Source organism: Xyrauchen texanus, chromosome 11, assembly GCF_025860055.1.
Source record: "Xyrauchen texanus isolate HMW12.3.18 chromosome 11, RBS_HiC_50CHRs, whole genome shotgun sequence".
NCBI lineage: Eukaryota > Metazoa > Chordata > Actinopteri > Cypriniformes > Catostomidae > Xyrauchen > Xyrauchen texanus.
The window spans coordinates 18,431,899-18,444,895 of NC_068286.1; the positions used below are offsets into that span (position 1 = coordinate 18,431,899).

The 12,997-nt window shown below is 42.7% G+C and overlaps 1 protein-coding gene across 3 annotated transcripts; it reads left to right on the plus strand.

Annotated features, from left to right (window-relative positions):
• Nucleotides 1-213: 213 nt before the first annotated feature.
• LOC127651191 (15-hydroxyprostaglandin dehydrogenase [NAD(+)]-like) lies at nt 214-12,608 on the plus strand. Of its 3 annotated transcripts, none has more exons than XR_007971534.1 (7): nt 214-314; nt 415-538; nt 1,125-1,231; nt 1,748-1,844; nt 5,746-5,822; nt 6,077-6,275; nt 11,793-11,935. XR_007971534.1 is itself a non-coding variant. In XM_052136904.1 (7 exons), the coding sequence occupies exons 1-7, from the start codon at nt 222-224 to the stop codon at nt 11,914-11,916; spliced, it is 786 nt and encodes a 261-aa protein (XP_051992864.1). In that variant the 5' UTR covers nt 214-221; the 3' UTR covers nt 11,917-12,608. The 3 variants fall into 3 exon arrangements, 2 of the variants coding, with proteins under 2 accessions (XP_051992864.1, XP_051992865.1); XM_052136904.1 differs by having other exon boundaries at nt 6,112-6,275; nt 11,793-12,608; XM_052136905.1 differs by lacking the exon at nt 6,077-6,275 and having other exon boundaries at nt 11,793-12,608.
• Nucleotides 12,609-12,997: the final 389 nt, after the last annotated feature.

Below are 12,997 nucleotides of genomic sequence, written 5' to 3' on the forward strand. Positions count from 1 at the left end.
ATGTAGGTTCTATTGAACAGCAGGCAAAAGTGGCATTAGGGAAAAATTTGGAACTCTCACTGTTGTGCTCTGTTCTGTAATCATCTTAGTGTAAATTATAGTTTGTAAGAGGACACTCGGCCGTCTGAGTTTATTTTATCTCTCATCTACACGCCCCCTTTCTGACAGTAAGTGCACCGGCTTACATAAAGCAGCGCGCTGTGTGCTCGGAGGTGTGCAGCATGAGTCTCCACGGGAAAGTTGCTCTGGTCACCGGCGGCGCACAGGGCATCGGTAAAGCCGTGGCTGAAGCCCTCCTGGAAAATGGGGCAAAGGTTTCTATTCTACTTGTGAAGTTAATTTAGCGCACTGAAGTATTTAACACTGTATTTATTAGCGTTTCGCTATTCATATGCTTACATTTTGACAATTCAGATAGCACTGGTAGACCTGAATCAATCCGTGGGCGAAGAATGTAAAAGCGAACTAGACGTACAGCATGGAGAGGATAACTGCATTTTTATCCAGTGTGATGTGACAGACGCGGGAAAACTGAAAGGTAAACTTGTTTACATTACTGAGTAACTTTATATTTTATTTTTTATTTTATTAATTTTTTATTTTATTGTTTTTTTTTTTTTTTTTTTTTTTTTGTGCATTAGGGCTTGTTTCATCCTCTGCTTTGGCAGAAAATCTCTGAAAGTTAGGCTACACTAATCCACTTAATTTTGTTTTTCATCTTATGCGCACCTGTGCAGCGCATCATATTCCTGAACAGAGTCTCATTGTTTGAGATGTTAATTAGTCCGTACAGGCTTTCACAGGACCTCAGGCCAACACAGATGAATGGGCTTGTGCTTTTGAAAAGTTTTAACAGTCAAATGATATGCCTTTATGTCAACTTCCTTATTTCTTGTGTGTTTATTAGTCGTGATGGTGGTAAGAAGATAAGACATTGTACATTGTTTCTAACTACACAACATTCTGTAGTTTAATTAAATGTATATTTGTGGAATGCTGCAGCTGCAATTCAGGTGTGGGCATCTACAGGCACTGGATATCCTGCCAACCCTTCAGAAGGGGCCCTAAGTTTGGACTAACACCATACATGAGAATGTGTTTGATCTTATTTTTTCTTGCTTTAGATACCTTCCAAAACACAGTCGATAGGTTTGGTCGATTGGATATTGTCATTAATAATGCTGGAATCAACAATGAGAAGAACTGGGAAAAGACCATTGAAGTTAATTTAGTGAGTGAAAAAAAATACTGATACAAAACTTGGTTTGATCATATTACATTTTTGAGTTTTAACTCACTCAGTTAAATGTCTCATGATTTACACAGCTAAGTGTGGATCACGTCACATTTGTACCTAAGGGCACAACGTTCAACCACTTCAGAAAAGGAGTTGCAAATTCGCACACACACACACACACACACACACACACACACACACACACACACACACACACACACACACACACACACACATTTCACAATATACATAAGGTGGAGAAAGTGACACACTATACAGTATGTCACTTTACACTAATAGGTTGCACTTTAGTGTCTTGTTAATTTTGAAATAATTCCATTTACAGAGTTTATGAATCTGAGAATAGTTTTGCAGAGGACATGATAAATCACTAAAAATATGTGTTTTATCATATCTGGCTAGTATCCCAACACAATGTTTTTACTCTCAGTAGTCAACTTAGACCATACACTGTGTGCTTATAATTTTTGCAACGGTTGTCCTCCTCAGACATCTGTCATAAAGGGGACATATTTAGCCCTGGAACACATGAGTAAAGAGTACGGAAAGGAAGGAGGGGTTATCATCAATGTCTCATCTATGGCAGGTAAGCTTCTGATAACCTCATAATGTGTCCAACAAATGTGGATATGCTTGTTTTGAAAAAACTATCCTCAATTTTCAGAACAGCTTGTTCCGAGTGCAGTGCTTTTGGGTTGCATAACATTATTTGCTGGCTCATTAGCAATCTATCAAAATATTGAGTCAAATATTTGCTCACACTAAGGTAAATACTAATATAGTTTACCCGGTGAACAGACTGCTGTTGTGTCTGTCACCATGGATCTGAACCTCCTATTGAAAAATTGAATGACGTGCAATTGCACCTAATTCTGTGTTTCTGAATAAATCCTGTGCATTTACTGAAGTTTATAGTTCAATGACTAATAGCTTGCTTGATGATTAAGATGCAAAAGATTCAGATTTATTATTAAAGGTCACTACAACACACCTTGTTTTCCAAGAATTTAGTCTTAAAGGAACAAATGTAATATGAACAGAACAAGAGAAAGGAATAAATCAAATCATTATAGTATGTCATGATGACTAGCTTTCTGGCTTGCAAAATGATAACACTTCAACCTACATTTGTGTCTGCTGGTACGGAAACATCTATTTAAATTCTTGAACATTGAAAGTGTGAGACTTTTCAAGAAAAAAAAGGCAGGAGTAGATTCGTTTAGCACATGGGTTTATTATATTTTACATTATAATTATAATGGGATATCCACTCCACTTCTTTGATATTTTATAACTCTGTACTCCATCTCTGCCTTTGTGATATAGCTGTGAAAACAATAGCTCAGCCAACTCAAAGTTTTCCCTGTGGCCTGCCTGAGCATGAGAAATATCACCAGTTTTTTTACTTGAGCATCAAAGCAGATGCCATAAAAACATATGAGAATTGTAAAACATTAGCAAAACTGTTATCATATCAAAGGGAATGTTAGTTATCCATGTGCCATCAGATACTTTGTGTTGTGGCGCCATTGCGCTTTTGGAAGTAGACACTGATTCAGGAGACTGTGTTTGCATGACTTAATGGAAGATATATTGTTGTATGTGTACATGGTGAATGATGAATGGTGGTCATCATGGCTGAATAACCCTCACTGCACTCAAAACAGGTTTTTAATATTTGGCCTTTTTCAATCAGCCTTTTAAATTTAGAAAGAGATGGGATAGAATAGGGTTTTCTTCCCTCAATGCCTCTCAGGCTTTCTATAACTAATGTAACATGTGTGGTTACCACTTTTGTGAGGGGAACAACTCTGTGACTATGGTAATGCACAACCTTGTCTCATAGGATCACCTACCTATACTTCAGTTTTTGCCAAAAAAAAAAAAAAAGAAATTGTGTAGCTCATATGCATTGCAGCAGTTTAGGTGAAATGATAACTTGAGGCACACAACAACAATTACTTTTTTATCCCATTCACACAAATCACCAGTAAAACGGCAGATTATCAGTTTATAAACACTTACTTTTCACCCTGACTATCTTACGACATCTAAACACTTTTACTAGTGCATGACTTGTAAGGAGATACATTTTAACAATTGCATTACATTTTACAGTGCAAGGTTGTTCGAGCATGATCACATGTGCTGCAGCTCAACTTATGGAGCATTGCACTTACGATGCGACAGACCAGGTTTGAAGTCCAGAAGAGAATACAAGTCAAGGATGAAAGAGTCATAGAAAAACCACAATAATGGTTGCTTCAGTAATTTAGTTTTTATGTCACATTTGCTTTGTGTGACACCCTCAGTTAGATTTAGGTTTAAGGTTTAGGGTAGGGGTTTGGTTTTGTTCATATAAAACTCAATAGTGTTTGAGTTTTAAAAATAACTTTAAAACGTCATCTGCTTGGGAGAAATTTTTACTTGCTTTTTGCGTCACAAATTGGACTTTTCACTAAGAAACTTCTAGAATACGTGTAAGGAAACATGTAATATAATTTTACAAAAATGTAGCCACACTCAGGTAATTTTCATGAGATCAGGCTGGTAATGGCATCTAATTTTCTTGCACTTGTAACTTTTGATGTTCATAGGTCCAGGGTTTTCAACCAGATTTTCAAACATGGACCCTTTAATGAATTTCAAAATGTATTTCTAAATGAGGTACATTAATGAACTGTTAAGCATTATAAAAGTTAATAATGTTTGTTAAAAATTATTAATATAAAGTTGTTGTATAAAATGACAAAATAAGATCAGTAAAGATTGAACACCCCTATCTTAAGTAAATGTGGTTATGTAATGCAAATGTTAAAATGTATTTGTGGCAGGGCGGAGGGCGGGGCTGGGTCGTGATTCTACACACCCGGTCCCGTATTAGGCTAATTAAGCCTCTGTGAGGGACAAAGGTCCACTGCAGAGGATCGTGCGGGAGAGCGAGATTGTTTACGGACATGTCTGTCATATGTGTGTGTGTTTGTCTTTTGTTTCAGTTTATTATTCAAATATTATTTATATTGAAAAGCCGGTTCTCGCCTCCTCCTTTCCATTGATCACTTTACAGTATTGTCTCAATATGCACTATAGTAAAAGTGTTTTCATGACATAAGATAGTATTGTGTGAGGAACTGGGTGAAAATTAAGTGTTTATGAAGTGATAATCTGATATTTTACTTGCAATTTGTGTGCAAGTGAATACAAGTTGTTGTTCTAGCGCAACAAACCACTTAAAAATAATTTGTTTTTACAGTTTGTACTTGAATGCCTGCCAAACAAAAAACTTTACTTTAACATACACAGAATAGATGCATGTCACAGTCTGTTAAAGTAATCTCAGTTCTGTATTTCATATTTCTACGATACTTGCAGTTGAACTGTGTTTGGCGCTTTGCCAATCAAACAAAGTTTGATGTCAGAGGTCCAAGATCTCTATAATTCAAATTGCACCACTTTTGTTGGCTCAACTCTTTTCCAGTTGTAGTGTGGTATAATCCCCATGTCTAACATATGGTTTCAGAGCAAAGGAAGGGAGCGGAAATCAGTATATGTTAAAACTCTTTTGGCACATGTGCAGCAAAATTAACTATGCTAAATCGAAACATGTATTAGTAGGATGACCTCATTGTTTGGTTTACTCTTTATTATGATCTTACCCCTAAATTAACATGTTTACACTCAGGAAAGCTCTGAGACTCTCGAAGAGTGGCTAAAACAGCTAGAATGTGAAACAAAGCCTTCCTTTGTGCAAAAGTGGGTTATTCGCTGTATGTGAATAAATGTTGTGTTTATATTTGTTTATTCAAAACACACAAGAGCTGTTTAATTGTAAATACTGTCTTAGCTCTTTGCCCCTGGCGCCCTTGGCTGCTCAGGTTTGTAGTCACTTGTAAATGTTGTTTATCATAACAAAGCCTGAAGGCTATGGGAATTATTCTTCTAACTCACTGCTCCTACAATAAGATTCCACATAAGTTAAAGGATAAGTTAACAGAAGATATTTCTTGACAAGATGATAGGAGAAAAAGTAGATGGCTTATCCATAGCAAGTTTGATTTATATAGGTCCATAAAGAACCAAGTTGCTCAATAAAGTTTTGAGGAGTAGTTTAGGAAATTGTGTGTTTCACAAGATCCACTTTAGTTTAAATAGGCACAACAGCCATTAGCTTTCTCATGCTTGAATTAAAGGAGAAATCCTCAGCCCGTGAAGACTCCATGATGAGTTGTTCCATGACAAAGTAATCGTGAATCCATCACATTTTTAATTTAGTTGCAGTCTCAAAAAGATGGGCCCCTTGTGCTTCTGAACCACAGAGGCCCTAGTGGTACCCCTGGAGTACCAAAAATTCTGGTTACAAAACCTTGTTCATCAGCCCCTATTAAAACAGTAGAGGTTTCATTCAGTCTATGGTACTGATAATGTAGCCATGAACATTCATAACTTGCTGGATGGTTGGAATTAATGTTTGCTTTGTTTCCTTCCAGCATTTCTCCACTCTCCTCACCAACCAGTGTACACAGCAACAAAGCATGGGGTGATTGGATTTTCAAGAGCCTTGGCTGTGCGTAAATCAATCCTGTCTCACCAGTTTACACAGTAAAGTTTATTGGACTCCTTTGTAAATTATTTTTCTTAAAAAATGGTACATTCCAATCTACTGCACCTGACATTAAACTGGCCAATCAAGTGTGGTTTTCCACATGAAACAAGCACAATTATGAAACCCCCCCAAGAGAGAATAGCTGTGCTTGCTCACAGATAGGATCTCTCACCAATGTGTGTTGACACATTCTTTGCGCTGTCTGTGTAATTTAGGCTGACCGTGTTTGGACACGTTTTGTTGTCAGCAGGACGCATCTGAACAAGGCAATTACGGAGTGAGGATCAACACACTGTGCCCAGCATTTGTCGACACCCAGCTCCTACGCACTGTAGAGCATGAGGAAACAATGGGCAAGTTTGTCAAGTACAAAGATGAGTTCAAGGAAAGGATGGACAAGTATGGGGTTCTGAAGTAAGCAGAGTTCAACTGAACCATTTTTTCACAGCAGAAAGCAAAGAAACTAGTTTTAAAGAGTGTTCAATCAGGAATAAACAATTGTTTGGGCAGGCAGTGACAGATTCCTCTAGATCAGGGGTACCTTTTTTCATTAAGGAGTCAATTTTCATCATTTTTGGTTGATGCATTTTTTTCGAAAGAGCCACAGCACAAACTACTAATTTTCTATTTTCAAAAAACTAAATTTTTCAATAAAATAAAATGTTTATTATGCCATAAACTACTCAAAAACAAACAAATATGCAACCATTAATAAGTAAAATGTTGAAATATGGAATTGAGTACACGTGTTTGTGCGGGTCTCCATAATATTACTTGTTCATGAAAAAGTTCACTTCTCTTTTGTGCTGGGTGATATGTAAAAAAATATATGATATGTACGACAAATATCAATATCAAAAACTTGTACAAATATACGAGAAAGGAAATCAATACAGTGTCATTGACTTCAAGCTTTGCAATTGCAACCTACACTTTCTGCAGGAAAATTATCTCTAGAAAGTTTTAAAAGATCATGTGTTGGTGAATGATGAGACACCCGGCGAGCCACTTGATTTTCAACAAAGAGCCACTTGTGGCTTGTGAGCCATAGGTTCCCGACCCCTGCTCTAGATACACTGCAGTTACAGTTTTTCTTGTCAAATTTGTTTTCTGTCGAGACTCTTTTTTGTGACCGTGCAATGATCATGCGCTATGTCTTATTGAATATCCATGACAGTGCCAATTCTAAGTGTAATTTTTGTGCAACCAAAAGCACAAGTAGGCGTGGGTGGAAGTGTTTACGCTATCTATGTGTGCATGCACGCAAACTTTGGGTGTACTCTATGTTAATGAAGTGGAGCAAAGCACAATTTGCTCTTTTCCTGAGAAATGGGTCATTGCACTGAAATTTTGAGAAGCTTATAGTCCCTGAGAGGCCAATGGAGAGCATACAACACAAACATTGTGGTAAGGAGCAGCACAGACGACAATACACTCAAGGAGCATTTACATTGCTTGATAGGAAATTGTATATATTATAGGATGCAGACGTTTTGCAAGACCATCCTTATGATTTTTCTCATTTAACCCCAAACCTAAGCATAAAGTGTAACCCCATATCCAAACGCTAAACCTAACTATAATCTTTATTTGGAGAATTACTTTTGTATACCAGGGAAGAAAAAACACATTTGTAGAAACAAGTTGTACCTTTTTGTATGAGCGAAGTTGTATGTAATATTATGCGTACACTATATCATACAAATTATTGTCTGGAGTTGTCAGGAGAATGTTGCAAAAATCAGTGAATCTGTTAGGAATTCCTTGTCTTGTTTCACTGTTGCCCTCTGTCTGCCATTTTTGTCACCTTGCATTCCATAGTTTTCAATTTTGTCCCTTGTTTAGCTCCACTGTCTCACTTGTCATTGTTTAGAACTACACTTCCCAGAATCCACCTGCCATCATCACTGCCATTTTGTTCATTGTTTTCACCTGTGTCTCATTCTGTCATCACTCACTGTGTATTTAAGCCCTGCTTTTTGTTCACTCCTTGTCGTTCGTTGAATGTTGTTGTTAGCCTGGTATGTGTTCCCTGCCCGTGTTTTCTAGTTTTATGTTTTATTTCCCCATTGAGGGTTATTCCTTTGTTCCCGTGTTTTGTGTACCCGCCTTGTTTATTTTTTCTAATAAAGTTTAAACTGCTTTTGGATCCGCATCTCCTCGTCTGCTTCGCTGCCTCCATTCATAACAGAACGAACGACCCAACATGGATCCAGCGGTTCGAAAAGCGAGCTGTCAGCTGCTCAGCCTTAGTCAGGGAAATCGTCCGGTGGAGGACCACATCCGCGATTTCCTTGCGATGCGAGTGCCACCGAATTCCCTGACTCCAACCTGGTGGGGTTTTTCCGGGCGAGCCTGAACAGTGCGCTCAAGGAGCGGTTGCCACAGGCAACGCGCGGCTGGACGCTCCACGCGTTCGTGGAGGAGACTCTGCTGGCCTGCAGTTCACCGTTTACTGTGGGCGTCATCGAGGAGAACCCTGCCACTCCTCCCACAATGGTAACTCTCCCTTTGCCCGTGGTTCGTCCCTTCACGCCTACCACGGCCAACGAGCCAGCGTTGCCAGCTTCGTCCGCCCGGCGGAGGAGGAGAAGAGGAAAGGCTTTTGCTCCCCAGTCTCCGCCTGCCACGGTCAGCGAGCCAGAGCCCACGCCTGCCCCGGTCTGCGAGCCAGAGCCCTCGTCAGCTACGGTCAGCGAGCCAGAGCCCACGCCTGCCCCGGTCTGCGAGCCAGAGCCCTCGTCAGCTACGGTCAGCGAGCCAGAGCCAGAGCCTGCCCCGGTCTGCGAGCCAGAGCCCTCGTCAGCTACGGTCAGCGAGCCAGAACCCTCACCTGCCCCAGTCTGCGAGCCAGAGCCCTCGTCAGCCACGGTCAGTGAACCCAAGCCAGCGCATACCACAGTCACCCAGCCAGAGCCTGTCGCCTCAGAGGTCAGTGAGCCAGTACCTGTCGCCTCAGAGGTCAGTGAGCCAGTACCTGTCGCCTTGGTCGTCCTTGAGCCAGCGCATACCACAGTCAGTGAGCCAGTGCCTGTCACCTCAGAGGTCATTGAGCCAGCACCTGTAGCCTCGACCGTCCCTGAGCCAGCGCCTGTAGCCTCGACCGTCCCTGAGCCAGCGCCTGTAGCCTCGACCGTCCCTGAGCCAGCGCCTGTAGCCTCGACCGTCCCTGAGCCAGCGCCTGTAGCCTCGACCGTCCCTGAGCCAGCGCCTGTAGCCTCGACCGTCCCTGAGCCAGCGCCTGTAGCCTCGACCGTTCCCGGGCTAATGCCAATAGCCTGGACTGACCAAAAGCCAGCGCCAATGGTCATGCCCGTCCTAGAGCCTGCGCCCCTCGAGCCTCCCGAGCTTCCCAGAGCTCCGCCTCCCGAGCTTCCCAGAGCTCCGCCTCCCGAGCTTCCCAGAGCTCCGCCTCCCGAGCTTCCCAGAGCTCTGCCTCCCGAGCTTCCAGAGCTCCGCCTCCCGAGCTTTCCAGAGCTCCGCCTCGAGCTTCCAGAGCTCCGCCTCCCGAGCTTTCCAGAGCTCCGCCTCCGAGCTTCCAGAGCTCCGCCTCGAGCTTCCTAGAGCTCCGCCTTCCGAGCCTCCCGAGCTTTCCAGAGCTCCGCCTTCCGAGCCTCCCGAGCTTTCCAGAGCACTGCCTCCCGAGCTTTCCAGAGCTCCGCCTCCCGAGCTTTCCAGAGCACCACCTCCCGAGCCTCCCAGGGCTCCGCCTCTCAAGCCTCTCGAGCCTCCCAGGGATCCGCCTCTCAAGCCTCTCGAGCCTCCCAGGGCTCCGCCTCTCGAGTCTTCCAGGGCTCCTCTTGAGCCTTCCAGGGCTCCGCCTCTCAAGTCTCCCGAGCCTCCCAGGGCTCCACCCCTCAAGTCTCCCGAGCCTCCCACGGCTCCGCCCCCTGAGGCCTCTGAGCCTCCAGAGCCTCCCTCAGCTCCACCTCCAGAGCCTCCCTCAGCTGAGCCTCCCGAGCCTCCTACGGCTCTGCCTCCCGAGCCTCCTGCGGCTCCGCCCCCTGAGCCTCCCAAGCTTTCCATGGTTCCTCCTCCCTCGGCTCTGCCTCCTGAGCCTCCCACGGCTCTGCCCCCTGAGGCCTCTGAGCCTCCCGAGCCTCCTGCGGCTCCGCCTCCCGAGCCTCCTACGGCTTCACCGCCAGAGCCTTCCAGGTCACCGCCTTTGTGGCCTCCTCCCAGGCCTCCTGACCCTGTTCCCGTCCTGTGGCCTTCCCCCAGGCCTCCTGACCCGGTCCCTGTCCTGTGGCCTCCTGACCCAGTGCCTGTCCTGTGGCCTCCTCCCAGGCCTCCTGACCCTGTTCCCGTCCTGTGGCCTCTTCCCAGGCCCCCTGACCCAGTCCCTGTCCTGTGGCCTCCTCCCAGGCCTCCTGACCCTGTTCCCGTCCTGTGGCCTCCTCCCAGGCCTCCTGACCCTGTTCCCATCCTGTGGCCTCCTCCCAGGCCTCCTGACCCTGTTCCCGTCCTGTGGCCTCCTCCCAGGCCCCCAGACCCAGTCCCTGTCCTGTGGCCTCCTCCCAGGTTCCCCAAACCTGTCCTTGCCCGGTGGCCACCTCCCTGACCACCTGAACTTGTCCTTGCCCTTTGTGCCCCCATGGACTACCTGCCTGCCATCTGTGCCCCCTTGGACTTCCTGCCTGCCCTTTGTGCCCCCTTGGACTTCCTGCCTGCCCTTTGTGCCCCCTTGGACTTCCTGCCTGCCTTCTGTGCCCCCTGGACTGTCTGTCTGCCCCTCGTTGCCCCCTGGACTGTCTGTCTGCCCCTCGTTGCCCTCTTGGTCTGTCTGCCCACCTCAAGCTCCCCCCCAGTCATGGACATTTTTTGTTTTGTTTTATGTCACTGTGATCGTCTGGAATCCAATCCTTGAGGGGGGCTATGTTAGGAATTCCTTGTCTTGTTTCACTGTTGCCCTCTGTCTGCCATTTTTGTCACCTTGCATTCCATAGTTTTCAATTTTGTCCCTTGTTTAGCTCCACTGTCTCACTTGTCATTGTTTAGAACTACACTTCCCAGAATCCACCTGCCATCATCACTGCCATTTTGTTCATTGTTTTCACCTGTGTCTCATTCTGTCATCACTCACTGTGTATTTAAGCCCTGCTTTTTGTTCACTCCTTGTCGTTCGTTGAATGTTGTTGTTGTTAGCCTGGTATGTGTTCCCTGCCCGTGTTTTCTAGTTTTATGTTTTATTTCCCCATTGAGGGTTATTCCTTTGTTCCCGTGTTCTGTGTACCCGCCTTGTTTATTTTTTCTAATAAAGTTTAAACTGCTTTTGGATCCGCATCTCCTCGTCTGCTTCGCTGCCTCCATTCATAACAGAATCAAGCTCTTTTAAACCATTAATTAGGTTCATTCTGAAACACAGAATTACTGATTAAAGGTGGATTAATTAGTATGTTTTGTTTGCAAGATTTTTGACATGTTCTTACATTTTTACCAAATCAAACTCCTCCATTCCAAAATGTAACTTCAGGTATTGCATAGCTGGCACATTATGCGTGCCTTTGTAATTTGACACACTGGCAGTAAGCTTCTGGTGTTGGAGGTATATCCAAGGTAGTTTTTTTTTTTTTTTTTATTAGTTATCTAACTGGTTTGTATGTGTTTCCTATTCACATTTTTTCCCTGTGCCAGAAAAGTTTATGTCTTCCTCTGGCTCTCTGGAGGGGTGAAGATATGTTGAAAAGAACATAGTGAATATAAGATTAGATGATGTGACTAATTTCACAATAAAATCTAATTTATTGCTTTGTTAAAGTCAGAGTGTTTGCATGTTTCTCTGCTTCCTGAAAGTGCATCATAAAGTAAAATCTCTTTGTAAATTTTGCTTAAGGTTTTCTGAATTTTGTTTATTTCACACAATGCCAAAGGCAATTCCACAGTTAGAGATTTTGATTTTGTTTTGTCTCTGTGTGTACTGTATATCTATAGACCATCACTGATTGCAGAGGGAATGCTGCAAATCATAACAGATGAAAGCCTGAATGGAGCCGTGATGAAGATCACCTGCTCTAAAGGGATTCACTTCCACACCTACGAACCACTTTCAGCTTGAAAATGGTGCTTTTATCAAGACATTTCTGTTTATCTCTTTCTCTCCACTTTAATTGTAATTGAGTCCAGCGCAAACACCTCAGTCACTAGCTGGCATGTTGGAAGTGTTTTTTTTTTTTAATTATTATTATTATTTTTAGCATGGCTAAAATTTGGAGCATTCTGGGGTTTCTCAGAGTTGGTGTTAAGTAAAACACACTGCTGTATAGCCTAATTTAGACATAAGTAGGGAAGGTGTAGATTTTGTAAGAATATCCTATTTCTCATTTCAGTTTTCTAATCCAAAATATCTTTCTAAAGCTGTAACCTTTTCCGAAAGTGCCTTTCATCTTTAATGTGAACAGAACTGTTTTTACTGTAAGCGACTGCTAAAAATAAAATCAAAATATTTATTAAATATTACATTACTGTTTCATGGATTATATAATACCTCAAGAGCCCATTATATATATTTGCAAATTATACATATTTATTATGTTTTTAATCTATGATATGGTATTAATGTACTTGTTTGTTGTAGCTGAAAAGAGAGAGTATAGTCTTTGTATTGTCACACATTTAATCAAAAGTGTCTTTTATAGATATAACATGCTTATAGATATAACATGAGTACAATTCCTGTGAAGGCAGCTGTCATAACTGGGACATAGCATTGCACGCATTCACATAGAATAAAATTTGAATCCCTCCTTTACTCCATGTTCTTGTTTTTGCTATTCATTCTTCCTCCATACACTGTCATGGAATTTAAATCCAGAAAAAAGTGTCACCTGTTAGCTTTGTTTACAACCATGAAAATGTAATATCCAGGAACCTGCACCATTGGCTGAACTTACCACAGTACCAAAAATGGTTAAATTCTGCACTGCATGTTAATATGGGATATTTCCAAAGCAAAGATGTTTCAACCTAGCAAGTTACACTGCTTAAAAAAATTAAGAATAAATACTGGCGGCCAAATGTTTGGAATAATCTACAGATTTAGCTGTTTCAGAAGGAAATATTTACTTTAATTCATCAAAGTGGCATTCAACTGATCACAAAGCATAGTCAGGACATTACTGATGTAAAAAACAGCACTA

Coding starts and splice junctions, on each gene's coding strand:
- LOC127651191 (XM_052136904.1), top strand. CDS start 222: ATGAGTCTCCACGGGAAAGTTGCTCTGGTCACCGGCGGCGCACAGGGC. Junction 1,845..5,745: donor CAATGTCTCATCTATGGCAG/GTAAGCTTCTGA, acceptor GTTTCCTTCCAG/CATTTCTCCACTCTCCTCAC. Junction 5,823..6,111: donor GATTTTCAAGAGCCTTGGCT/GTGCGTAAATCA, acceptor TGTTGTCAGCAG/GACGCATCTGAACAAGGCAA.